The sequence below is a fragment of the Dermacentor silvarum genome, chromosome 10, assembly GCF_013339745.2.
Source record: "Dermacentor silvarum isolate Dsil-2018 chromosome 10, BIME_Dsil_1.4, whole genome shotgun sequence".
Taxonomy (NCBI): Eukaryota; Metazoa; Arthropoda; class Arachnida; order Ixodida; family Ixodidae; genus Dermacentor; species Dermacentor silvarum.
In genome coordinates, this window is record NC_051163.1 from 56915312 (window position 1) to 56942996 (window position 27685).

At 45.0% G+C, this 27685-nt stretch overlaps 3 protein-coding genes across 7 annotated transcripts in view; 2 read left to right on the forward strand and 1 right to left on the reverse strand.

The window, feature by feature from the left end:
• LOC119431399 (serine/threonine-protein kinase ICK) overlaps nucleotides 1-1727 on the forward strand; it is a 77378-nt gene extending 75651 nt beyond the window's left edge. The window contains exon 7 of one of the 2 annotated variants that reach the window (XM_037698887.2): nucleotides 1593-1727. Coding sequence is in view for 1 of the 2 variants with exons in the window: in XM_037698888.2 (XP_037554816.1) it covers nucleotides 1593-1625 (33 nt within the window). In the remaining variant the exon portion in view is untranslated. The remainder of the gene's footprint in view (nucleotides 1-1592) is intronic. The other variant, XM_037698888.2, reaches the window with a different exon arrangement.
• LOC119431403 (translation initiation factor eIF-2B subunit beta-like) lies at nucleotides 1459-9517 on the reverse strand. Its single transcript, XM_037698895.2, is given in 5 exon segments — nucleotides 1459-1903; nucleotides 4784-4957; nucleotides 7894-8016; nucleotides 8018-8161; nucleotides 9043-9517. Coding segments are annotated over 5 exon segments (963 nt in total). The 5' UTR covers nucleotides 9250-9517; the 3' UTR covers nucleotides 1459-1588.
• Nucleotides 9518-9604: 87 nt separating this feature from the next.
• Nucleotides 9605-27365, forward strand: LOC119431400 (protein-L-isoaspartate O-methyltransferase domain-containing protein 1). Of its 4 annotated transcripts, none has more exons than XM_049657000.1 (7): nucleotides 9605-9710; nucleotides 14610-14825; nucleotides 19550-19708; nucleotides 19928-20137; nucleotides 21220-21331; nucleotides 21584-21885; nucleotides 24857-27365. In XM_049657000.1, the coding sequence occupies exons 2-7, from the start codon at nucleotides 14613-14615 to the stop codon at nucleotides 24944-24946; spliced, it is 1086 nt and encodes a 361-aa protein (XP_049512957.1). In that variant the 5' UTR covers nucleotides 9605-9710; nucleotides 14610-14612; the 3' UTR covers nucleotides 24947-27365. The 4 variants fall into 4 exon arrangements, with proteins under 4 accessions (XP_049512957.1, XP_037554818.1, XP_049512955.1 ...); XM_037698890.2 differs by lacking the exon at nucleotides 9605-9710 and adding an exon at nucleotides 9773-10188; XM_049656998.1 differs by lacking the exon at nucleotides 9605-9710 and adding an exon at nucleotides 10531-10743.
• Nucleotides 27366-27685: the final 320 nt, after the last annotated feature.

The following is a 27685-nucleotide window of genomic DNA, read 5'->3' on the forward strand; positions in this document are numbered from 1 at the left end:
TCGTCAAACCAGCCGCGCCGCCATCGCTTACACACACAATTTACAGCAGTTGCTTCGCACCGCACTCAGTTAACCACCGGCAATCTACTGCGATCTGGAGCATGCACACATAGCCTTGGTCGAAGGAGCGTGTGGCCGGCTTGCGGTATGAAGGCATATTTCTGGATATATGTAGTACATTCTGCGCCGTCTAATCGCACCTGCGATAATTTGCTGCTCATGCGCAGTCAAAGCAACGTATTTTAGAACGATCCGCCTGATGTAATTTTTTTTTTACAACGATCCCCTTAAGCGGATCGTTCCAAAATACGTTCCCTAATGACCGCGCATGAGCAGCAGATTATCGCAGCTGCGATTGAACGGTGCAGAATGTACCACGTATATCCAGAAATATGCCTTCGTACCGCAAGGCACCTATGCATTCGCACACCGTCATTGCCTCCGACAATGCAGCACCGGCTGTATCGCCATGATTGGGCACTCGGCGCGACGAACAAAATAGATCGTTACAGTATTACGACCACTGCTCATGCTCTCGGCAGTCGCTCGGCTTATCGGTGTCTCTGAGATGCTTTTTCGTTGTTTATAAGCGTCTGCTTGCGCACAGCGATGAATGAAATCGGAGGCTTGCAGCGCTTCACAGGCACGCTCACGTGACTCCGTGAGACCCGTCACGCCTAAAACCGCTGGATCTTCTAAATGTAGCGACAACTGCCGGCAGCGCCTCATGGTCTGCGCCAATAGAAAAATATTTAAATAGCGCGCGCCTGATGCGCCGGTTACGTTAAGCGGCCGTGTGACATTAAGCGGCCAACTTGTGAGCTTGGCGTATTTTTCAAAGCCGCGACCTCCTTTCTCTTTGCATGAACAAGTGGCTAACAGCCAGGAAACTGCGAAAGGCCGGATCCTCACGGGCGGGTCGTCACGGGTGTTTCTATGTACCTTTACGATTGTGGACGCTATGTTCCTATGTTTGTTGACCAGTTGATTATGAGTGCGCGGTGTGCGTGGCCTGCTGGCTACTCCTAGTCCAAACCAGGGGGCGTGCAGAAGTTATCATCCAATCACGTAGCTCAGCAACGAGATCACAGCTTTCCGCTACTTTTAGAGAATTCAGGGGCTTCAGTCACGTCACTACTTGAGCGCGCACGACAACGGCAAAGATGGATTAGTGTTGAAAGTTCCATTAGACAGTGCAGTCATCTCGCTGACGAACACGCGGCAGAGCGCAGTCTTTTGCAGACCCTGACGGGAGTTGGCAGCCGGCTATAGCATCGGCTTATCTAGCGGTTACTAACAACGCACTCTTCCCTTGCCAGGCAGCCAATATCGGCCGCGATGGCAGACAATCGTTATACCAACGTGTGGCTGCCCTTCAACTTCGTTATAGAGAGGTTTTACAGGACAACCAACATTGACAACAAACTAGGGGCAACCGGGCAAACGAAGGAACTCAAAACGGTGTGACATTTTGATTTTATAATCTTGCCTTGGATACTCCCCAAGTGAGCAAATCGTGAGCGTGGCCTTTAACAAAGGTGCCCGTTTATTTCAACATGCGCTCTCGCTTCTTTTTTTATTCCTCCTTTCAGGAAGCAGTCAATGCGTGGTCGTCGGGATGGTAGACCTCGCTGAGCAGCCTGTAGACGTAAGATGGGGCGTGTCCACCAGCGCTCGTCACCAGCAGCGGAACGAGGTCCGGCGGCACGCAGTCGGAGGCCGGGTTGAGCAGGAGCGCTCCGGACCGCGGCTCCGGGCCGAGGGGCTCCGGAGATCCCAGCTGCTGGTAGGCACTCTCCGAGCAGGGCAGCTGCGGACTCAGCGTGGCCCCCGGCGCGCACACCAGCAGTGGCACCGCACAGTGTCGTGCGGCCAGGGCCAAGGCGTGGCTGCCGCAAGGAGCCTGTTGTGCATAACACCGTGTGAATACCTTGTGCATAACACGAACCACGTCGCACCTTAGTGCACTCCGAGGTGTTGTGAACGACCGCCAGAAGCAGAGTACACATCGAAAGAATGGAAGTCGTAATAATGTGTGACCACAGTTGCAGCTTACGCAATTCTATAACAGTTCTTGTTGGCAGTGCTCCCACCTTTGTTTCAACGCGAGAGAGAAACAAAAAAATGGTGCTACGACAGGGAGCGAGGGGGAGGCTAATGGGAAAGGCACACTAAATTTGCTTTAAATAGGGGTACCACACATTTAAGTAAAAGAAATATGGCAGAGTTGTGGTAAATTTCACACAACATATATATAGCTAATATAATTCTTCGTATTCTTAACATACTACAGTATATTCTTCAGGATGTGCAACACACACACAGGTCCAGGACACAGAAAGATACAAGGTAGCCATTGCCTTTTTGCAAGAACTTGAATTACAGATCACGGAGCCATGATTTACTCATTGTGCTTTCATTTCCAATTTGATTTATCGATACAACCACTGTTTGCAGAACAGTCCTTTTCTCGTTCATAAAGGCAGCACTTGAAAACTGACAAATAAATGCCCATCAGGAGATTGAACTGTAACCAGTGGCAGCTGCAAAATGCCTGCTGTACCATAGTTGCAACCATATGGGGACATATGCTGTGTACATATGTTGGGAGTAGCCTACTGGATGTCCCAGAAACAACAATGGTAGCATGCGCTGTGACTTGCATATTCCTGACGAAGTCTGCACAAGGCGCACAAATGTGATTCGCTCCACATCAGGATATATTAGGAGTCATTTTCTGCTAGCCACCAAGCTGAAATTTATCCTTACATATTGGTTTTTGACTGCTTTCAGCTTCTGAGGCACTAACAAAAATTACCTGACAGCCTGCAGAAGACGGTTCTCAGAGAAACTTACAAGGAACGCGTCACACGTGGACGTTCTCACAGTACATTCTGCATTTTCTCAAGCAGCTCCTTTTTGGTGACTTCAGAACTATTATTTTGTAAACAGAAACTACCAGCACTTACTTAAAAGCACTAAAATTGAGGTGCGTCTTACAAGCAAGTGGAGCAATCTTTAAAAGGAAGCTTCAGCTCAGTATTTCCTTATCAAAATGCTTGTGAAACACAGAACATTCTTATTAGGCTACTGCTGAACCAAATGGAATTAAATTTGTTGGATTTTTAAAATTGATAAAATCCTAATGACTGTTGGGAGATAATTTTTACATAGGAGCTCTCATATTCTACAAAAATTGACAAAAGGTGTAAAAATTTCAGAAAATTCAATGCCTTAGTTTACAACTCCGTAACTCTGCAATGAAAACAGATACAGTCAAGCCTTGACATAATGAACACCAATTAACGAACCATCGGACATAGCAAAGTTAATATAAAATGTTTTTCACCGATATTAACATGTAACAGATATATATGCTTATAATGAATATCGGATATACAAAAGGTATTTTCACATTAAATGTGACTGTTATAACAAGGTTCAACTGTATCATACTTCTGCAAGCTGAATCGGTTAGAGCACTTAAGGCACACAAAACTGATATTAATAAACATGAAGATGGCACTGTTTTATTAATAGGACGAATGCAAAACTCGCACAGACAATGGAAGAATTTCATTCAAACTGTAAATTAGCATGCTCATTTTGTTCATTTTAGAACCTCTTACATGCTCAGCGGAAATGTGATGCATGCTTTCATTGTGGAGCTTAGAGTTGTAAACTTGATGTTGCAAACATTTTTAAAACCCCGGAAGACGTAAACAAAAAGGTTTTGCTGCCAGCAGGCACTGGGAACCAAAGAGCGGATGGAGGATGATGATGATGATGAGAATAAGGATGCGATGAATGATGGTCAACACAGCAGCATACCTAACAAACTTCATTCAGACCCTGTCATGGTATCGTTTATAATAGAGAGGTTTAATTCATCTGTAGACTTCTCAACATTTGCGAATTATTAGGTTGCGGGAGCCATGGACGACAGTAGCAAAGATGAGAGTGACATATTGTGGTGTTTTGTTTAACTGCAATGCATTTCAAAAATTTTTTTTCCACTTCAATGTTATTGTTGAAAAAGTAATAAAAGTACTGCACGTTAACGATTAAGTCACTACCAACACTTTACAACAGCAGTAAAATAGAATATTTAAGTCACTGCAGTATTAGTTTTGCATGCTCTCTGGTTAGACACTGCTTCGCTAGATGTCTGTACCAACGCAACTGCTGCCGTAAACCTTTCCAAGAGCCCGGTATTCCGCTAATGGCATTACGTTTACGGACACGCTCAATCTTTCTAATAAGACCATTACTGCATTTCTTGTATACAAGGTGACATAGCAGTAACACAAAAAGTAAGAATTTGAAATTTATAGGCCGTACAAGGGATTTTTTTAGAACAAGAAAATCCTATAGCCAGAGCAGTCACCGAGAGGTGGCCCTGATGCAGCCCAAATGAAGTTGTGACACAACAGAAGCACCACCTGTTGGTGGGAAAGATCTGTTATTAAAATATAATGTTATTATATGTAATGTTATTAAAAAAGAGAAACCCTATGCTTTTTTTTCTATGCATTCCTATGAAAACAGCATCTTGCTACTTTTTTATACTCTCTAATTGACTAAGTTGTTGCTTTTTCTGTTACCTTTGCGTCACCCTGTATTTGAATTATAAAATCAGTATTGACCCCAAGCTGACGTTCCCTTTTAAGAATTCATTAGTGCACATCTTTCAAGGTGCAAGTTCAGAACACAGTTCATAGTTCACAACACAGAAGGACGACTCAAGCTGGCCCCCGAGACAAGCGTTCCTCAAGCAACCCACCTGAAGGCCTCCGTCCGCCAGGACACAGTCTGTACCCAGGATCACCTTGCTCACCCGAGGCATTAGAGCCAGGATGGCAGAGTCGGGGACAAGAGTGGTCGCGATGCCCACACGTGCCAAGGACTCTGCGAGCTGCACACCCTCGCAGCGCGGTCCCCCTTCTGCCACCAGAACCTGTTGCAGAAGAGCACAATAGCATAATCAACGCGTTTGAACACAATTGGCCGTTGAAGTGAGAGCAATATGTTGAGTGCGTTGCACTGTACGTTGTGGCCAGCAAAATAAAGGCTGGATGAGCACCGTCTCAACCGTTTGCGGCAGTGTGAGGTGAATGCTCTTCGAGCTTACCACGTCTGCAGGCAAGAACCTAAGGCACAATAGAACTATCACGTCGACAGCAAGGCTTGCGCACCAATGACAACTCTCGGTGGAAAGTGAGTGAATATCTCGACACCCCTGGCAGTGACAGTTTGTTTCAATGACAAAAGGCGAGCGACAGAAGCCAAGAAATGACTGAGTGCAATGTAAAATGTTTGAGTGCTTCATGTAGAGATAGAGTACCTTTATGGCATTCACATGTATGTAACCACATGACCTTCTTCTGATTATGAACATTAATATATTAAATAGAAGAGGTAGAGCACTTTAAACACTATGTATATAAATTGTGTCTGTGCCATGATTATGGCGATATTAATAAAAGGTCATCATTATGGCAGTGCCCACAGCATTGAATGGACTATGATGCAACACTTTTTCTGCATGCCGATGCGCGAGATGTTCAAACACTGTTATCAATACTTGCCAACATGTCTATGACTGTGTATAACTTCCTGAGAGATCTAGTTCCAAGGAGACAATGTGGACTCGTATATGTCTTCTGTACAGCCTGTTCCAGGTCGAGTCGCACCACTTTTCTATCAGAACCTTCCTTCTTTTTTGGTAAGTCAGTTCACCATGTTCTTGTAGCAAACAGAGAGGCTAGCCAAAGAGAGTGAAGCTGTGACTTTGGAGGGATGTTCAGGAAGAAGCGATGGGGCACATTTTTTGTCATGATTACTTGTGTGTAACAGCTGTATGCTACGTGAGGTTTGTAATTTTGTAGCACTTCAAGAGGACTATAAATGGACTGACCTCAGAAACCTGACCAACGTTAAAAAAGTGTCCAGGAAACCCTTTGAGGGTGCTTGGCAACATATGCATGCGTGGCCCCTGAATTAACATAAAAACTTAATTGAGCAAACAGTAGCACAAAGTGTTATTATGCATTGTTGAAAAAATTGCAGAATGGCAAGTGCAGACTATGCATCAACATTTCAAAAGCATTGGCAGTGTTTACTACTTCAACAAATACACTTTCGAATGGTCCAAGCATACCACAGTGCACTGCTCTGTACACATACTGACGCAACTACTACTCGTTCATTAAGCTGTCCATTATTCTGCTTTTGTGTCAGAACACTCAGCGATGGCAACAAGTCGTTTGCAACACTATTGTGACCATACCATTTTGTAGAAATGTGTGTGGCATATGGGTGTGCTTATTTAAGAAGGCAAAACAGTTATTGATAGTCCGCTCCCACGGGCAATGCACCTAGGCATACTCCGAAGGCAGTCAGGGTCTTCCGTTACATTTGGTCACCGTGAGGAGGCCAAATAGGCCCGCTGACCAGCTAACAGCAGTAAAAATTTAAACATGACCAATGCTAGTGTGAAGGGAGTATCTGGTTTACTTCAAGCAGGCAGTCAATGCATGACTCTATGACGCTTGAAACTAGTTTCAAGCTTGCTGTTACGCCTCGCGTTGTTCGCTGCTTATCTCTTGCATAGGTTAGGTCTTAATGCTTATCATCACTGCAGCACATGATTCACTTAGACGAAACAAGCTGTGAATGTACAATGTAAGAATGCAAGGCAATCTCTCGTACACTAACTTGGAGGCTTGGACACAATGCCCCAAAATGCTTCCTGGGAAATTCCTTGCTTAGTAACTGACAATCGGAGCCCTCGCATGTTAGAACTTAAAGCGAGCACAATGAGGGGCCATCAAACTCCTGCATGTTCTCGTGCAGAGTTCAGACGGGACAATGTGATTCTTTCGGGCAGCACTGGTGAGATGGCACTCCATGTCCACAGTCAAATGTGCAAAATGAGGATGCAGACCACATAACATGAAGAAAGACATTTCGGATATCACAACATTCACTGCTGCTGTCATGCATGCTTAAGTGCTCACACACTTTATGTCTATTACTGTTAACAACGCCCTTAAGTAAACAAAAAAAAAAGTTTTCCTTGTTCTTGTTCACAGCAAGATAAAAATTCAGGCCAGAACTCCCTCACGGGAATTATTGTAAATGTGGGACGCTTTTGCTTGCTGATAAGACTAGTGTACTGTCGTTCGTTGTGTGCCACTTTACCAAGTGCTTTGGGAGCAACACTCACTCCCCTTGGCCACACCACTTTTCTCTCCAAACTACCTCTACACATAGCACGGTGCCGAGCCTATCATGTGACACCGCTTGCGCGTGCGTAACACCGCCACTTGCTGGCTTTGAGACTGCGGCGCCGTCACTACCATGACGATAAGAGGGCACAGGCCCCCCTAGGTGACCCTGCGACACCGAATTACCGCTAAATGTACTTTGGCACACTAGGAACACTAGTATCTGCCTCCTCGGCTGCACACTCCTCACCCAAAGCCCGTTTTGCTCTGTAATCAGTTTTAATTTGTTCTAGAATATTAACGACAGCACTTTGGAACGTGAATCTTGCCTATTGAATTCCGCATGCCTGTGTATTTTATATATCAGGCACTCTTTAGCGACTATGAGCACGCTAATGTGGTCCTTTTGGGGCTGACTGAAAAACCACCTCTAAAGCTCGGTGCGAGGTAGCCTGTATAATGCTTCGCATTAATAACTGAAATGATTGATAGTGCTAGAACAAGGGATGTCTTTGGAGCCGACATTTCGACACGGGACATTCTGACGATAACAGGTCCCCTTGTGGACATTGTTGGCGCCAGGGACATCACGTTTAACTGCTGCTGACCATTACCTCAAGAGACAAGACGTCAACAAACGCTTTGCTTTGCGCCACATCTCTACCTGAAATGTGCGCTGATTCTGGGCAGCCCTCTTGAGGAAAGCCTCCACGGTGCGTGACCTCCCCTGGGTAAGAAGCAGGTCTCCTGACTGGATGTGCTCAGGTCCCTGGGCGGCCACATTCTCCGCGCTGTGGCCGCAGCTCGCGCTCGAGCTCATCGAGGCTGTCCAGCAGCTGTTCGCGCAGCCCCGGAAGCGGTCGCGTGTAGTCGCTGACCGAGTCGTCGCGTGCCGACAGGAGCTTCTGAAGAGAGTCCCTGTCGGCCTCCACCTGCGGGTGGGAATGCGAAGATTTTATTTTTGGCACCATCAGCCTAAATAAGTTGACTGCACAATAGGGACATGTCACAGAAATCATTTATGACGCCTGTTTTGCTTCAACTGAACCCACCTGATATTTGCAACTTCCATAACCTCCTTCCTACACCTAATTCTCAACTGATCTCAGCTGCACCCTTTCTTAATGCCCTACTTGTTACTCTAATACGGGCGTCACGCGGCGCACTACCGATCGCGATCAAGCCCGATCGGGGTCGAGTTTCTCGTTCGCAATTGGCTTCCTTGCGGAAGCTGCGGGAGGGAGCCAAACAGGCTTGATCACGATCGAAAGTGAAGGTATGGCATCAGTAAAATAGGCCACGGTTTGTCTACTCTACACATTAGATGTCTGGCCTAACTCCACGTCATTATTTTGATCTCAACTAGAATACAGCCCACTTGATCCACTTCTCCCTTTTCAAAGCAAAATAAGGATTCCTTTCAGTCTAAAGTGGGCTTGGTTCTCACTAGAGTAATGAAAACAACGCAGTCTTGTTTAGGCCAGCAGATCCAAGATCCACAGCTGAAACTGTCTATGCTCCGTTGCACACTTAAAAGGCAATGCTGTGAGAGCTCAGTCCAATCGTCCTAATTGCAGAAGTGTCGCCCCGCACGTTTCGCAGTACAATTCTTTATCTGTGACACTTTGTACAGACTAACTACTTCATATATTAAAACTTGCGGATGTAAGGTCACGTCAAGTAACATATTATTTGTGCACTTCCAAGCTTCCAATACACAGTATACTATGCTTTGGTCGTCAGTTCGCTGTGACACCGGCATTTAAACTTTAGGTAGAACAGTAGTAGTCGTTTCGTCACTGATCCTTTATACCTGGCGACCCAAGTAGGCGCTGGCATACTCGTCGCGAATGAGCCGCAACACACGGCGCACTACGTTGGCACTGGGCGACAGGGGCGCGAGGTTCTTGCCGCGGGCCCTCACGAGGTCCAACAGTTCTTCGGCTTGCTGCCACGGTTCTTCGCGGATTAGCCGCAACAGCCCCGTAAGCGTTAGCCGAGCCTCTGCCTCAGCGTCCATGCTGGGCAGCTACGCGCAGAGAACAGCTTTGGAAGTCCACCAGGTACTCCGTAAAAGCGCCGGTTGATCAACCTGGTTCCACCGATCAGGCAACCGGTGGTAAACCTCAGCAACTGTCGGCTTCGCAGGCGCACAGTATGGGATGTCAATCGAATGCCGAAAGCAAGTTGAGAGCAATTCACTTTACGATCACGCCTGGCACAGAACTAGTACACTCTACACAGAACGCAAACAGAAATGAAACCGCCGTACCGGTCTTGGCTAGGCTATCATTGGCTTGTGCAGAACAACATAGCCAGCATGGCCAGCATTACCAGCATGCACTGAGCGGCTGCTAGAGATGATTGAAGTGCGGTTTACATAATTGCTAATATTTATTGTCAGGCGCGCTATAATGTTACATTAATCGTAGTATTTAACCGCGGGCTACTTGTTAGTTGTTGTTTTACGCAGCGTAAAAGGTAGGTATGCTTGGTAGAACGCTTTCGCTTTTCCTTTGGAAACGCCATCTGCAGGTGTTGTTTTGACGAGCATCTTGTAGTTGAGAGTTGTTGTTTCGAGTTGGGCACGCGCTGTGTTCTACGCCTACACCTAATAGCGTTATCGGAGTGCCTTTCTAAAACGGAGCTTAGGGACACAGAGACGGAGGTGTGCGGCGTGGTAAAAAGCTTCTGGAACTGTGCCAAACGATCCGCGGCGAACTGTTATTTGTCCCACGCTCGATCGCTGCTGTGTATCTCCAGCTGACTGCACCCCGTCTGTACCTTCAGTCTTGGAGGGGAAAAGGAGAGGAGAGAGCGTGACAAAAGCCGATATGCTTTCTTGACTTCTTCGACGCGATGGAGGCTTCCGAGGACCAACGGTTGATCAGCGCGCTGCCACGACTAGTCGTCAGCTGAGCGCCTTAGCAACAGCGGCTGATCTCGACGCAACTTTCGGGCAAGTTGTGGCATAAGCCCGTGCGCACGCACTTGCCATCCGTCGTCTTGGCTTTCGAGGCTTAGGAACAACTTTGCGGAACCGATTGTGTTTATCCGTTTCCACTGCGTCGACGTTTCTTTTCTGCGTGACGCGTTGTGGAACAAGCGTTAAGACGCGCAGTTAGGCGCACGCTTTACCTTGTAAATTCAACCAAGGACGCATTTGTATTCGCGAACCATAAATCTACCTGCTTGCCTACCGTAACCATTGGTTTATGGTTCTCTTGTTTTTCTTCGATTCGTTGTTCTTCTTCTTTTTTTTTTTTTTTTTTTTTGTGCACAGCTGTTCCGAAGTTACGCGGTAGTCTGTCGTCGACGCGTTTACTCAAATGCGCAGTGCGTCTTTGGTTCGATTTCCACTTTGCGCTTGTATGGCGTCCCTTATCTGTGGATTTTCCAAACGTCTTCCCATGCTATCTCGGCGCATGTAAAAACGTCTCGAGGTGCTGTTATCTACTGCGTTATATATATTTCGATGGATCACTGGTTTCTGCGATTTCTTAATAACTGGCCCGTACGTATATCATGCGATGTTTTGCGTCTGTAAAGGTGAATTGTGCGCTTTTGATAAGCCTCTGTGATCAAGATCTGCACCGTCGTACTTGGAAAAGCGCGTGCGAGATTGTACCAGGATAAAAATGTAAACATATTCGCTGCCCATTGCTGCTGTGCCGGAGATAATTCCAGTGGTGATACGGATGGTAATTTCAATGGTGTTGACTGGCTAGTAATTTTGTTTCTGTCCGTTTAGGTATGCGTGTTTTTCTGTTTTGTTGTCGACGTCAGACACTAAAAGAAAAAAGGGGAGTTTGTCCCCCCCCTCCCTCCCCTCCGTCTGCTTGGGGGACGTGCGCAAACTTAGTGCACAGTAAGGTTTATCTAGGGACTTAATAGTGCATAGCCGTTCCTTCCATATGTCTCATAAGCACCATCACTGGTTGCCATTGCTTTTGTTGAGTAGGGCATTGTGCTGTCTACCAGCTATACGCTTGAGCTGTTAGTGCTTGCTGCCATGGAAAGCACGGTACAAGATTTTTGTGGCAGAGGTTTTCTATTTTTAGGAAGATGTAACATATTAAATGTAATTGTTTGTGCTAAGGGGAGCTCTGAAAATGAAACTCGCACATTTATCACGGAGTGTCAGTTGACACCTTTAGGATTTTTTCGTACTAAAAGAGAAAGCCAAACATTATTATCGTTTATTTGCACCAGTTTGTATTACAGTGACTGGTGCATGGCTAGCAGGTTGTTTAACACAAGCTGGGGACAAAATACACATTGGGAAACAGCCTAGCACAATGCAGTATAGAAGTGTGATAAGCAACTATTGAATAAATATTATATTGTACATTTTTAATTTCTCATTCAATGTCTGTGAAATGTCCCAGAGTGGATAGCACAGAAGTAAGTAAATTAACGGGGGGAGCACTGTAAGATAGGGTAGCCCCCATGATGAAAAGCCCCATGCGTACCTATGACTATTACAATGTTCACTTGCGAATAAAAAGAAAAAGTCAAGGAACTGACTTTTCACGTTTCACAATGAACACGTGCTCATCTTGTTGTTGAACACGTAGCTCACCAGGTACAGCTATTTGCTGTTTCTCCTTCGATTTCTCCTGATTTGTCAGAGAAGAAACTCACTGAGGTGTCACACATTATGTCTTTGCAATTTGTATGACCTAAACCAAAAGTAACAGGAGCTCAGTTCAGAAAACGGGATTATGCATGTTGGCTGGCAGGCTTGGCTTGCAAGGACTCGCAGTGCATTCAGGTATGAGAACATTTGCCCCGAGCTTGTGCACTATCATACCAATTCAGCCTGGTTTCCACTTAGTCTGAGAAACGCATTCTGGTGAGTGAGTGCCAATTAATGCCTGCTGTAATAATTTATTAACTTTTCTACTGACCAGTTTCTGTTTAATTTCCGATAAGTTGTATGTGTCATGGCGTAGCTGGTGGCCACATGGTAGCAGGTCATTGTGGTGTTTTGGCACTTGCTCTGGCTCTTTCTGTCATCTGCTATGTTGCCACCACTCATTGCACGACCCAATGTATTGTCTTGGCAGATGATTGAGTGAGCCGGAGTGAGTGCCGAAAAGCCACAAGTATATTATCTCAGTATTTAGCCATCCTGGTGCTGGAAAATGTCTCGGAACATGCTAGGGGTGGAATAATATTCCCGTAAGCAATGTAGTCTTGCTTGACTGATGACAGTTGACTAGGCTCGAGTGGATGCAATCAAAATCGAATTACAGCGAGCTGGCGTGGCGACTTCAGGGCTGCATCACCAGCTGTCTTTCATTTTTGCGTATTTTCCTGGCCTACGAAGCCTCCTCTCACGATAGGAGTGGCTGTTTTGGTGTTGCACAAGCAAAATTCACTTGTGCTGCATAAATTTTCTGAACTTGTAACTTTATTCTATTTACTTAATGTTGTTCCCTCAGTTGCCCTGCCATAAATTATGCAAGTCTGTCTTTATTGGCACAGTTTTGCTGCCACTTCTATTAGAGTATGTATTGGAGTATATTAGAGCTACCAATGTTCCCTGTTGACTGCAAGCAAGCAGGGCTTGATTAACGTATGTGCTAAGGGGCCTGCAACCCTGGGCCCCCTAGTTCCAGGGGACGCCATGAAAAGTGTTTCCTTGATGAGCCCCTCAACAATTTTAAAGAGCCCTTCACTGGGGCCTCATTTTGGTTATTCAAAAGAAGTTGTAAAATGTCATGCAGGGAGCAGTCTGGTCCACAAGAATTCTTAAAAAGGGTTTAGTGGTAGCTGAAATATAAGCAAACACTATGTGGGGCGACCAGGTGGCCCACTTTACGTGCCAGAGGCTTCCTCTCTGGCCTTCTCCCATATAAGACTCCAAGGGCTTGCACCCTAGTACAGGTGCTTTCTGGCAGTCCCCTAGATTGTATGCCACATATGTAGAAGTGTCCATGATAACTAAAGATTTTTGTTGCTTTACAAAATGTGGTTCACTTTTTGCTCAGCAATTGAGATAGAGCAGTTCGTGGACTTGCGACTATCTTCATGGTTAACCCTTTCAGGCCCAAATTAATTCTGTTCAATGTAAAAAATTGGTCTTTGCAATTTGAGATGTGCGTGATCGTGGTAGGTAAAAAAAAAAATTTTTAAATCTGTGCTCACACTTTTCAACCAAAACTTATTTAATGAGACTTGGTGGACTTGAAATGCGTCGTTTCAAGCAATACGTGAAAAGTCTATTTTAGATGAAACTCTTTGGAGCAATTTCTTTATTTGTTGAGGCAGAGGTGTGTGCCACATTTCTCGCACCGAATGCGGGAGTAAGAGCACAGTCTTCTCTATTTTTTCTAGTTTGCACAATGACTTCTTTTTCATCGGACGAATCAATGTCACCTCAAGGGATCAGCACAAGCTTCGGGACCTTCCTTTTTCCCATAAAACTCGCATGTGCTGATTGTCGCCATCTGTTCCGAAAGAAAATGTTTCCGTATTACAGAGGGACTTCCCCCAAAAAAGTTTATCTACACGGCATAAGCTCATATCAACAGCATAAAATCACAAAAAGCAGAGCAAGGCTCCACCAACGATACAGGCTCCTGACGCGATAATGATCCATCAGGTAACACGCGCCTAAAACATGGTTCCAAGTACGGCATGAAAACGCCGTTTGAGCGCGAACAAACACGCGATTTAGTCAGTGAGGTAACATCAATCGAAAATGTATCGCTTGAGTAGTCGGGGCCGCTACGTCCCAATGATTCCATTTGGAATCATCAAGATTCGCAAAGTTCTCTGGTACCCGCAAATACTTTTCGCCGAATAAATTTACTGCGAAGGGACAGCATAACACCTAATAGTCAAAGTCCAAATGTTCGAGACAAAAATAAAATAATTGTTGTACCTCTGCACTGTGAAAAGAAGAGGGGACCTCAGCAAATGGCGGGTACAGTGCAAGCAATTCTTTTATTTTTTCATTCAGAGGTGGCAGCACTTCCTTGAGTCTACCATCTTGCCAGCATATGTAGAGCAAGGGCTAAATATGAGTTGTAGCGTAAGAACAACCTTTTTTTTTTAACCTGGGGTTGCCCACTGAGTTACAAAATTGATGATTCCATTCGGAATCACTAGGCCTTACAGGGTTAATTGATAGCGATGTGCCTGTTAGACAATAAGCATAAGATGAGAACCTAACGGAAGAAAAGAAACACATTTTCTGAAAGCAGAAATGTTGCTTACTTATATAAAAATGCAAGATGCCCTCGTATGTATGTTCATGGACTCGTAACCGTTTATCTGAAAATGAACTTGAAAACAGAAGGCAATACCTATAAACATATGAATACCTGGCATCCTAAGCAATCACTGTGATCATCATCATCGTCATTGCAGGCTATGGGTGGCGCTGTGAGTGCGGGTGAAGACAACGACGAGCTTGTGGACCACCTGGTCGAGGCCGACTACATCCGTAGTCCAGATGTCGAGAGTGCATTACGTGCCGTCGACCGTGCACACTACTACGCTGACGGGTGCAAGGAAAATGCCTATAGAGACCTGGCGTGGAAGCAAGGAAATTTACACTTATCAGCACCATGCATCTACTCAGAGGTGTGTCTAGCTTGCAGTGCATTCCGTGTGTCACAAACTTTGGACACTGATCAAAATAAAGCAAGTACTCACATAAAGTTGAAGGAAACGAACATATGATTGGCGTTACGGAGCTGCTATGGGTCCCGTATTCATGTTGAAAAGCAATGTGACAGGATCCGGCTGTTTATGCGGAAGGTGGTGGAGAGTGCGGGTGTATATCTCAAGAAGATTGCCTCGTGTTGGGTTTACTGTCATTATGCATCCAATTGACAAGAGTGTGCGTGTATATCTCAGGAGGATTACTCTGGGTCTGGCTTATCGTGCATGTTGTCGATTGGATGCATAGTGACTGTAAACCGGATGCGAGGTAATCTTCTCAAGTATACAGCCACACTCTACGTCACCCAAACATAAATATTCGAACCCTCTTGCGTTGCTCTTCATTGTAAACAAGGGACCCGCAGAGGCTTCGTAATTTCAATTATATCTTCGTTTCTTTCAACCTTAGGCGAGTGGTCGTTTTATTTTGGTGATGCACCACCCTTGCCGGATAAGTTTCCATCGAACATTTGACTAGTACTCTGTACTGTCTACAGCAAAGGTTTCCTGGATCATGGAATCAGAGGAAATGTTGACTTCGAGCAGGTTTGTGACTGCAACCTTTAAAACTGTACAGTGCATTGTTGTTCACATATACTAGTACAGGTTGGAAATCTGAAAACGAGGCTGCGTTTTAAGGCTGTGGAGATATTAAACTTTTTCACAAATCCGTGGTCTGTAAACTTTTGCGGTCAATTGTACGTGTCTATGACAGATGTTTCAGTAAAGACTAATTATCGAACCCGCCGCGGTGGCTCAGTTAGCTAAGGTGTTGCACTGTTGAGCACGAGGTTGCGGGATCGAATCCCGGCCGCCGCGGCCGCATTTTGAAGGAGGCGAAATACAAAAACGCCTGTGTGCTTGCGTTGAGTGCAGGTTAAAGAACCCCAGGTGGTCAAAATTAATCTGGAGCCCTCCACTACAGCATGCCTCATAATCAAAACTGGTTTTGGCACGTAAAACCCCACAAAGAAGAAGACTAATTATCAAAAACGGGGGATCCAAGACATAACGGTACTTGTTGCTGACCATTTCATAGCAGTGGCAGATGTTGAAGTTAGTGCTATAATTGGCATTACAACCTATAATAAACGAACTCTTACTAATTAACTAAAGGGGCTTGTGGTAATTACGAAACTGAAGTTGGCCTGTATGTAAAGTGTAACCGCTTTACTATAAACTTATTGCCTAGCACTAGCCTTGACAAATACGGGCTCAGAATGCGTGGTAAAATGCATTATTGTTCCAGTGAAAATTTTTCTGCAGTGCAGGAGTGCATTAGCTTCAGGAGAAATCCATTTTGGCATGCATTTGAGTGTGCATTTTTTTAAACTGGCACAAGGCAATTACATTTTTGGTCGTAGAACAGCCTATAGATGACAGCCATTAGATGATTGTTTGACTATGAGTGAAGTAATCTCAAGCGAAAGCTTGCACACGAGTGCACACCACTCCTGTCTTCTAGCAAACATGGAAGTGGTGGGTGTTAGCCCATCCTGCCCGTCCTATTACAGTTCCTTTGTTGCTGTTGGGCAGTTTTAAATGAGGGAGGGGAACAGAGGCCCCAGTTTTTGTTATACCAGCATCATATGTGCACTTCTGATCGCGATTGGGGCCGATCCGGATGGGATTTCCTGAGCGCGATCAGCATGGGTCGCTGCTACACGGCCGAACGATCCAGATCGAGTTATTGTCGTCTGCTGATCGTCGGCAGCTAAGAACTGCGTAATGCCTTGGCTACAAATTCAAATTTGCAAAAAATATGGTTAAATTTGGACAATGTTTCACTTTTACAGCTTATAGCTGGTAAAAAGATTTTTAAGCGTTTTTTATTTAGCTGCCTTCACTTCTTGTTTTTAGCATTTTCAGAATACTGCGCTAGAGGGCGTAGACGTCAGCCTGCGATCGCGATCAAGAGGCCTGATCCAGATTCACGGATCATGATTGTCCGGATCAGGATTCCGCAGTATTGCGGTTGCAAATGACCATGTAGCGACACTCGATCCGGATCAAGCTCAATCCGGATCGACCCCGATCGCGATCAGAAGTGTGCGTGTGACACCGATATTAGTCACAGCCATATGAAGCCAACAGCCAGCCTTGAAGGTTACCAGGTTACCGTAAGTGTACAGAAGAACAGAAAAGAAACTAAGAAAGGAGCAGTCAACAGGGCACTGCTGTTTGGACTGCACCAACTGAGAGGAAACATTGTGTTAAGGTGTAATGGAGAAAGATTGCTGCCCAAAATCGTCTACTCTGAACATCCCTTTTCATTGCTGCTTGTTAGACCACATCGCATTTCCCGCTGTTAGCACAATAATCTCTGTTTTCAGCATATCTACGGTCACACCAATGCTTTTAACGCATCTGCATTGCCCTGTGCCATTGTATCATGAAATAATCTTCCTTGTGATTTAGAAAACATTCAAGATGCTGTTATCTTAAGGAAACTTCTGGATATACACTGTTTCTCTTGCATTCAAAATATGTATTCTTGGCTAGGTGTTGCTGTTTATGTAGACTAAACAGCTGATTCATTCATAAAATTGCATAATGTATTCAGTTTCTGTGTAAGTTCTATGATTTCCTTACAAGGGCAAACGTTTTTTTTTTACTTTCTGTTGTATGTAGTTTTGACTGCTTGTAAGAACAAAAGTGTAACTCCCCCCTCACACAATGTTCCAGTGCTGAAACCCCATGAGGTACCTGCATAAATAAATGATAGTGGTGAAGAAACGTTTCTTGGGCAGACGGGTTGTTGTCGTCTTATGGCAGGAGTCCTCCCTCCTGTCCTCCCTTAGTCCAGAAAGCCTTGACACCGAAGTAAAGTAAATAACTAAATAAAATGAATGGGAGTAAACAGTGCACTCAATATACACGTTTTTAATTAACTACTTTACGACACATATTGCAACTTATAAATTGTAGCCGGTGAGTTTGCAAGACGATATGCATCCGCTTGAAATGAATTTCCAGGATGACACCAGTTTTGAGATATAATTTCCCAAAGTGTGGGACGAAATACATGGGCGTTCCAGTTACTTTTGTGCTTCAGTGTATAAAACAGCATTTTGATAAAAAAAAGTAAGTGGAACAAAAGTGTTTGATGGCGCATATCTCCAAACTGGTGTCGTTCTGGAAATTCATTCCAAGTGGATTCACTGGCTACAATTCGTAAATTGCAATGTGTCATAATGTAATAAACTAAGAAATTAATTAGTGATTTTTTGTTAATTACAGTCGAATTCTCCTACAACGAATACCGCTACAACGGAATTTCTGCCACAACGAAGATTTTCCAATTCCCCGTCACCTACCCATAGATAGTAATAAAAAAAAAGTCCCTTCATAACGAAGGCGTTTTATTCGGTATTTCCAATTCAACGAACTTTTCGAGAACGAAACTGGGACTGAATTGAAATTGGAACTGCCGAGTAGTCAAATTAGAAGGCTCTTCCAAAGCTGTGACAATTGTATGTCCACTTGAACGAGGAAATCAAATTCAAAGCACCAATTTAAGCCACTGCAGTCCATTGCCACGTGTGGTCATCACGTGCCTGCACAAGACTGCAGGGGATCACCACAATCACTGCCCTTTTCTGTGGTCTGTGTCCGGTCGAAATGTCTACCCCCAGTGAAGAAGCGTAAATTTCTCTCTCTCGAAGAGAAGGCACATATGATCGCCGAGGCAGAAAGAGGAAGGAAAAAAATCTCTCAGTTTCACCCGAAAGGCGAAGCATCGATTTCGATAGCAGATTAGTAGACAGCTATACGAACTAAGGATAGTAGATTTATTGGCCGTATAAACTTATAAACATTCGCTAACTAAATTACCGAGCACGGTGTCACACGCGCACAGGTAAACATGAACACATCTCGCTCGATGACTGCAGAAACTCAGTGTCAACACACTGGAGTGAGAAGGCGCGGCAATAGCAGCGAGCGAATTGACCTCCGTGCCGTCTCTCGCTTCACCGCGAATTAAATGTCGAAAGCACAGTGCACACGACTCTACCGGCACTAGTTGCACTTTGCGAACATCGCAGATCGCTTTGAAGATGAGACCCGCGCGTGCGGGTCTCATCTTCACGGTTCTCATCAAACTCATCAAACGGCTTTGCCGTTTGGCGTACGTATATACATACCAATTTCGCGTCAACGAAGTTCGCCACAACGAAATTTTTCGCGTGTCCCGTGAGTTTCGTTGTAGCAGGACTCGACCGTAGTTGAATATGTGTTTCGATTTCTCATGCTACTAATGTTCGCCTCATCGAATAACCCAGCTCAACGATACGATTTATGCTAGATGCCGCAGGTGATTTCTAAAAATTCCGTAAAGCCTAATTTTGAACACCCAGTATGTTCGTTATTGCTAGGTCCTTTTCAAAACTTCTTCGGAAATTTGTTCGCTGAAAGGCATTGCACTCACTCCAGTTATGTTCTCAATTTAAAAAGAAAACGAAAGAAATGTCTTGTAGGGCCACTTAAAAAAAAAAAAATCGATTTAAGCAAACTTCGTTATGGCGTAAAGTGGTCCTCCTGCTTGCTGGCTGTAACAAAGTCTCGCAGCTCGTGACCCCCACTTGCTTGGCATTCCGCAGTACGATGCACCTTGTGCCGCAGAAAGTCTTTGTGTGCCACAGGTCCTGGAGGCGCTACAGTTGCGTCCAGGCATGTCCTTTCTCAACCTGGGTAGCGGCACGGGATACCTAAGCACCGTGGCGGGCCTACTGATCGGTTCCCACGGCGTCAACCATGGCGTGGAGCTGCACGAGGATGTCGTGCAATATGCGCAACTCAAGGTACACAAGTGCACTCAAGGAAAAGTTCTGCATGTGACAATGTTCGACAAAAGTAAGCAATATAACAAAAAACACACACACACACCCTTGAAATGCTGATACTGTGCATTGGCATGGTGCAAACAACTTTTAGAAAATTATGCGCCTGTGTACTTTGGCTAAAGCCTTTGTGCCTACAGTTGAAAGAACCGCATGATTTCTTTCTCTCTCTTTCAACAGGTGTCACAGTTCTTGCGCTCTAGCCAGGCGCTGGAAGAGTACGACTTCTGCGAGCCGCGCTTTGTCGTGGGCAACTGCCTGTCACTAGAGACGACTGGCCGCCGCTACGACCGAGTCTACTGCGGGGCCTCTTGTCCCGTTGAGAAAGTGTCCATTCTCACGGCCCTCCTCAAAGTTGGAGGCGTGCTCGTCATGCCCTGCAATGACCAGGTATATCACAGTTATGAGAAATAGTTTTGAGTGAGAAAAGTTTGCCGCACTTAACCCAACACAATAGGGCTGACAGTTTCAACTTACAGGATTTATCAGATACAAACTATGCATGACTCATCATATGCATATGCAGAGCCTTCTAATATGTCTTTGAATGCAATAGAATTAAAGGGGCAGTTGTGGTAATCCTAGTAGCGAGAAAAATTCAGCTCACAAGAGACACGGCACATATACAAAATGCAAAGCGCCGGCAGTTCTTGCTTACAGCATTTGTCAGTTACGAACGATAAATTGCGTGTACAAAGTCCTTAACAGTTGCAACGATTGTAAATGCGTGTACAAAATCCTTTAATGAAATACAGTAAAAACCTTGTTATAACAAAATTGAAGGAGGCAAAATTACTTTGTTACTTTGTTATATCCATTATTGCATGTACTGCATTATCAATCTTTCAGGGGATTTCAAGGGGAATTTCACTTAATTTGTTATATCTATTATTTCGTTATATCCAGTTTCACTATAACAAGGTTTGACTGTACAGTACAACCTTGTTTTCGGATTTCACAGGACCGGAAAACTATGTCCGAATTAACCAAATGTCGCATTTTTCAAGGGTATCACAACAATAAGAAATGCTTACTACGTCAACACGCTTTTATTAACTGAATGAATTGGCAAATCCTGTTTCTATTTTGCAAGAAAGCAATGCGGAAGCTGGAATACTTGTCATTTTGTAACTGATCCACACTCACTGTGATGAAGGCCTCACAACTGCTTTGCAGTGTAACCGCGGCACAATACCCGTGCCTTCATCCGAGCTACTCTTTTTGCTACCGCATGCACATCCTGATTATTTTTTCACCAGTGAACTGGTTGGCAACGGATCGTCCATCCACCGCGGTGTAGCCGACGGGTTGGATGCAAGCGTGCAGGCCACGATGCACTGCACTTGTTTGTTTTCAATGCCTAAATCTGGTGAGAGACTTCCCTCTAAGGAGGGAGGTCTTAGCCAAATTAAATCGAAGTAAGAAAGAGTGGTTGTCTGAAAAATCGAGGTCTCTGTTCTCGTCGATCTCAGCTGGTGCAGGTCAAGCGCACAGCCGAGGACATCTGGGTGGACAAGAACATCCTTCCTGTGTCATTCGCCAGCCTTGTGCCTCCACAGAAGGGCTGCCCCGAAGTGGTGCTGCGTGAGTGGCCACTGCTCTCTCTTACCCCGCACTGCGGCCGACTTGCGTTAATTCGACTCTGACAGGACCAACGAAATTAATAGGATTATCCGGCGGGTCGAATTAATCGAGAGGCAGAAAAAAAAAAGAATGCCGAAACGAGGCGCTGCTTCATTTGGCAGTAGGTAATCATTCCTCTGTAGTGTTCCTCTTAAAAAGGCCCTGACAGGAAAACTGTGAAACTAAAGTGCCGTCACCTTTTCTCTTGGGCAGCTGACTACCAGCCGGGCAGCCTCCAGGAGCTGAGCCGTGGCGTGATCCGGCGTCTGCTCCGCGCCCGGCTGGATCGGGAGAAGCTCCCGAAGCCCCGTCGTCATCTGGTTCCCCCGCGCCTGCGCAGCAGCAGCAGTAGCGGCACGGTGGTGCCTTTCCGGGGCACCGGCAGCAGCACCTCCACCGGTGGTGACTCCGGCAGCAGCAGCGGTGATGAACCGCACCGCAAGCGCTCGGCCGGCGGAGAGACCTCGCTCCTGTGGAAGCGCGCTGCTCTCGATGATGTTTGCCCGCAGGCCATGGTAGGGGGCGCTTTCTTTTCCTTCCCCTCTGACGCGGCTGATGCCAATAGCAGCAATGAACGAATGTTTATTAAGCTGGCTGTTTTAGTAGCTTCCTGCGGCGTAACGTTGCGTAACCCACTGAGCCATGCATGCGCTGGCGCCATTGACTGATGACGCATCGCTGTCGTTTCCTGGTAGCAGGGCTGTGAGGATATCAGGAATTACAATTGTGGGTTAAATGTAGTGATGGAAGTGCTGCTGCTCCAATTGCTCCAAACTGCTCCAAAAGAGAAATGCTGCTACATGCTGCTCCAAAGTGTCATTTTTGTTAGTAACTGCTCCGAACCTGCTCCGAAACGGCGCTGGGAAATTCGATCGCAAAAAAATTCGGTTTCATACTGATTACCAACTGCTGCTGTGGCAACTGTGATGTGCAACTGCTTAGTTTTACATTATGATGCTCAGCTTTGTCGGTTTTGATCTCGTTTCTGCCACAAGAAGTTGAATTTTAAATATATAGCTCATTTAGCTGTATTGTTGAACTTGACATGAATACTGGTTTGGTGAAATGTGAAAATGACTGAGATTAATTCGATCTCATATCGATTATCAACTGCTGCTCTGGCAAAGGTTGTATGTTATTGTGGTTACTTCTATAATGTGGTGGTCAGCTTTACCGGTTTGATCTCATTTCTGCCCCAGGTACTGGTATTACATAGCTCATTTTACTGCACTTTCGATAACCATCAATCTTCTTAATTGTTTGTTTCTTGCAATTTGCATTGATTATTGTATGTGCAATATGTTTCATAATAAGTATTGATATTTATCAGGCGCTTTGATGATACTTTTAACTCCAGGAGTCGTATGGCATATTTTGATATCTGCTCCGAAAACACCAAAAGCTGCTCCAAACTAGCATTTTTTTTTCTGCTCCAAAAAGTAAAATGTCGCTTCCATCACTGTGAATGTCTCATGTTTCAGATTCGAATATAAATTCTATATCTTCTAATGTGGCCAGACGTACAAAAAGCACCGATTGGTCGGCTAGCTGCTGGCAGACCAACATAAGATTGTGTTGTTACCTAACCCAACCGCGATGGTTCTGTGGCTATTGCATTCAGCTGTTGAGCGTGAGTTCACTGGTTTGATTTCCAGCTGTGGTGGCCACAATGTATTATATGGATAGTTGAAATCCAGTCGACTTCCATTAATTCGATCTTGACATACCAACAAAGTTGATCGATCTGCCCGTCGGGACAAATAACAGAAGACACGTAAAAAATGTCCGAGCGGAGCTCCACTGCTTCTTCAGGAAGTATTTGCCCAATCCCAATGCACCTCCAAATCAAATGCACTCTCAGTTTTTATGACACGAAAAAAATGTAGCATACCTCTTATTCTTGCAATCGCAAATAAGATATACGTACTTTAAGAGGGCAGTCTATTGGGTGACTTGTTCATCGCCCAACAGCACCCATCCGTGTCTGTTGTGTTCTTTATGTGTCTGTTTACCCTTTGCACTACGCTACCATAGCTATAACAAATAAGATGAAACCTTTAGAATTTAGAATTTACCTTCACAGAATGGAAATTTATTTGCACTTATTCTTCATCATCAATCTCAAACAGCTTTTTATGTATATGGACTACGTGTCCACTGTGAGATTCAATGTGTTTGATATTCCAAATTTCTTGAACAACTCTGTAAACATCATGAGCAGGGTGATGGTCTACACCTAGACAAACCACTTTGCCAGTTCATCCTGTAATGCATGCAAGTCTCGAAAGCACCGAAAAAATGTGGTGCTAACCTGTTGCCGCTGCCTCAGCGTACCACGCGCTCTGTAGGCGAGCACGTGGCAACGTGATTAAGCACGCGCTGGGGGCACCTTTTTGCCTTTTTAAGCCAGATGGCAAAGGATGGCGCATGTCGTCACTCTGCTTGCTTTGGTTCAGTCTTGGCTTCATGCACGTCTTTGCTCTTACTTTTTACGGCACGCGACATCTCGTTTGCTAGCAATGCATCGAACCTTCACCATTGGTTTAGGTTTGTCGGAAAAGTGGTCCATGGGAGTGAGAAATTCTGTTCGAAATAACCATTGGTTGCTTTTTTGTAGTTCAAATTAGCTAGAGTTTTTCTCTATTCAAATACATAGGACTTTGCCACGACCAACAGAGTAGTTCGAGTTATCCGTCAATTCCAATTATCAGGATTGCATTGTATTTGTCTTGGGTATATAGGATCGTGATCCGGCTTCTACACAATTGTTGAAAGTAGCGCTTGTGCGTGTCTCGACTTACGTCTGTGTTGTCTCAAGTTCCTGTGCTAAGAACTAGAAAATGTGCTGCCTTGAAGGTTTTGCACCAGCTAGCCGTAGCGTCATAGCCTAGGTAATCATTTATCGTTGAAGATGGACTACATTGCATTCTCAAAGAGCTCAAGACTGAACTTGGAAAGTTTCAACAGCATTTACTCAGTCACAATAGGCCAAATACTATGTCAAGATACTTTGGAATCCATGGCATCACACTGGTTTACCAGCGCTGCGGCTTCGTCACTTAATTAAAAAAAACATTTAACATTGAGCTTCATTTTCTCTTGTAATCAATCTCCTTACACAAAAGTTTCAAAAATTGTGTTTGGCAGGAATGCCAGTCTATACTGACTAAATGTTTCTCTTTGGTGTCCTTTAGGATGATCTGTGTAGGATTGCTGGTTTTATTACAGTCGAACCTCCATATGACAAATGAATATAATGAATTATCTGATATAACGAAGTATCTGATATAACATGGAAGCCAAAACGTCTTGTCATTTTTCGCTAAATGCTTTTTGGTTAGTGATCTCTTTTTTCATCATGCCTGTTTACGACCAGATGGGATTCCGTCGAGCCCTGGGTTTCAACAAAGGTACTTTAATGTCAGATCCGACTTCGAAGTTGTAACGAGGTTATAATATATTTTGCTGTTCGTGTCGCAACAACAGGACCGACCCCCCTTGCTGTGCCAGAGGATCCTTGAGCTGCCCTTGCCACCTCGGCTCAAGACGTACCTGAACTTTGGCCGGCAGCTCTGATTGGCTGCGGCCCTCTGTCACAGTCGTCCGCAGAGCACGCAGGGGTGTCGTTCACGCACAATCTCCTGGCGACGGCAGCACGAGTACTTCGAGTCAACATGACCCATCTCCCGTTTCGCATTCGCGTGCCGGGGGAGCTCAGTGGTGAAGAGTGGCAAGAGTGCGATCATCAGTGCTTAGAAAACTTATCCTTGATGCAGCTATGGCCTTCCCTCCGGGGCTGATGTTCAAGCCCATCAGTACGCTCCGAGTGGAGGCCTAGCCGTGCACTGCTTTCAAGTCTACGTTGAGAAGTCTGCTTTTCTGTGATGGTGGTGTTTTAAAGACGGAACACACTGTTGTGTTGTGGTCAGTCAGATTGCCTGCTCTCGTACGAAGCACATGGTCAGTGCTTAGCGAGCATTTTACTGAAGAGTTTTAGCCACTGGCAGTTTTTTTTTAGATGATATATATACGTTGAAATCCTCTTGCTTTACGATAACGAATATCTGTGAAAGAACACGCAGTTTTGTGGTGAAAATGTGTGTCGTGGCTTGATCTGTTTCATGCTTGGCTTGCCGCTGTCTTGGAAGTCGTGCGGCATTGTCTACAATGCAGAATCCGCTACCATGAAGAGTGCCGTATTTTCTCGTGTGCAATGTGAGCTAAAAATTTTATTCTCGAGTACAAAAGTGGGGCTGCGGGGAGTTCTGCCTTTGGGTGCGCTACAGGAACTAAGAACTTCGCGGCAGTGCACTCTACACTGCTGTGAAGCCTCCCTTCAGCACATTGACAGAGAGCAGTGGCAGAAGCAGCAATTCAATACGGTTGTTCCTGGAGCTCTGCATCGTGCTGAAGATTGTGCTGGGTCACTTTTAGAATGATTTCAGCATTGTTATATGTGGTTGTCTGCGCAGGCTGCGTACACAATTTTTTCTTTTTTCTTTCTTTTTGTTTTATAGTTATATGTATAAGCAGGTTATAGTGCTAAAATAACGCATGCTCTTGTGAGAGAACAAAAAAGGTTATCCTGTTGGACAAGTTTACCAATGTGCAAAGGTGATACTGATTCCTGCATTTTGTAATTTTAGCATGTATTCAGAAAGAAAAAAAAAAGGTTTTTTATTTTCTGTGTTTTGTTGCTGTGATGACAAGGTTGCAGGTGAAGGATTGCTTTGCTTTGCGGAGAGAGCTACATCTGTGTTTGCTCATTTGCATAGATGCTGTTTATATTTTCTCTAGATTTATCACTTGTGCCGTATGTTATGTGTTTGTGTCTGAAGCCAGATTTCTTTTTCTTCTCTCTTTTTTTTTAAGTAAAGGAAGACTTAAGTGTACAGCATTTTGCGTTATAGTCGCTTTTCTGGCTAAGCCACCAAATTCCTGCGCTCAAATTCTTTACAGAACTTGAAACATTAAGATCGGTTTTGTTTAATGCCATGCTTCAATGCAGTACTTGCCTTTATTTTTGTAAATGATTCAATGCAGTACTTGCCTTTATTTTTGTAAATGATAGATCAAAAGGGTATCTTGTCTGTGGCAATGCCAGAGCCAAAAAGTAATTTTCTCAGTGACAGGAACAGTGGCATCATCTGCCGAAGGCAAGATGCCCATCGCAACGGTGGAGCGAGGGCAGTTCGTTTCCAGAAATATAAGGCTGCATTAGTGAAAGAATTTACATTTTCTTGTCCGCCATCACTGCAGGTAACAGGCACCCCTGGGCTTGTGTTCAAAAGCATTGTGCAAGTACTGTCTGTGATCGGCCATTGCAGTGACGATTGTCTCATCATGTCTATTAGTATCGTTAGTGGCAGGCACCTGAATGCTGCTGGCCACCGAGGAAGTAAGCACAATTGTGCTAGGAGGATGCCCTTGAACGTGGGTGGCGGTTTATTCTATACAAGTCGAGTACTACAGCCAAACGTGGTATTGAACAAAATCCGCCATGAAATGCTCTCTGTGTGTGAAATTGAAGCACGAACGAGCAAATAGTTTGCCCAAAAGAGCAATCAAAACCAAGTTTACTTATAAGCGCAACGTTTGGTACACTTCCCTGCGAAGCAGGTCCATACGGTGTTGCCATCTTGTAGCCGCAGTTGCCGTGTAGCTGCCAACAAAGAAGTCACCACCCCGATTGACAATGTGGCACGCCAAGTACAAAACAGAGCACGGGAGACGTGTACTTTGGCCACAAGCTTCAGAAACAGTGTAGCACAAGACTGTGACGTGGCCAAAGCAAGCAACTGTGTGTGACCTGTGGCCTGGCCTCACCCCCCCCCCCCCTCCCCCGCCCCACGGCCAGAAGAGGTCACCACTTTTTGCTTCCTTACTCGTTCCAAGTTAGTGCCGAGGTATCAAAGTGGCCACTTGGTGGTCATTGAGGAGCCTGGTGGCTGACACCCAGTGTAAGTCATAATAAATCATGGAAGACAAAACTGTACGTCCCTGTTTTCTTTATTTAAATCCCGCATGGAGATATTAGGGGAGCACATCTTCTTTTGAGGTGTTGAAACCTCTACCACATGTTTCTCGCGCGTAACAAGATGACACTTGTGTATTACGTTTCACACGTGGCAGACAACAATGTGGAAGCTGCGAAAGTGGTGCGGCCATAACAGTCTCGCTTCAAGAGTTTCGCGGTGCAGTTGCTTTTAATCTGCAGGACTTCCTGCTCAATAAGTACTTTGTGCGTTTCACAACCACCATTTGTGGACGTAAGGGTGGATCAAATCGAATATTATTTGTGCGCCTTTGTGCGTT

Bases quoted from the DNA above. Each gene is read 5' to 3' on its own strand.
- LOC119431400 (XM_049656998.1), top strand. From the start codon at position 10,705: ATGGATCACTGGTTTCTGCGATTTCTTAATAACTGGCCC. The intron at 10,744-14,609 runs GTACGTATATCA...TCGTCATTGCAG, and splicing joins GATTTCTTAATAACTGGCCC to GCTATGGGTGGCGCTGTGAG. The intron at 14,826-19,549 runs GTGTGTCTAGCT...TGTGTGCCACAG, and splicing joins CACCATGCATCTACTCAGAG to GTCCTGGAGGCGCTACAGTT.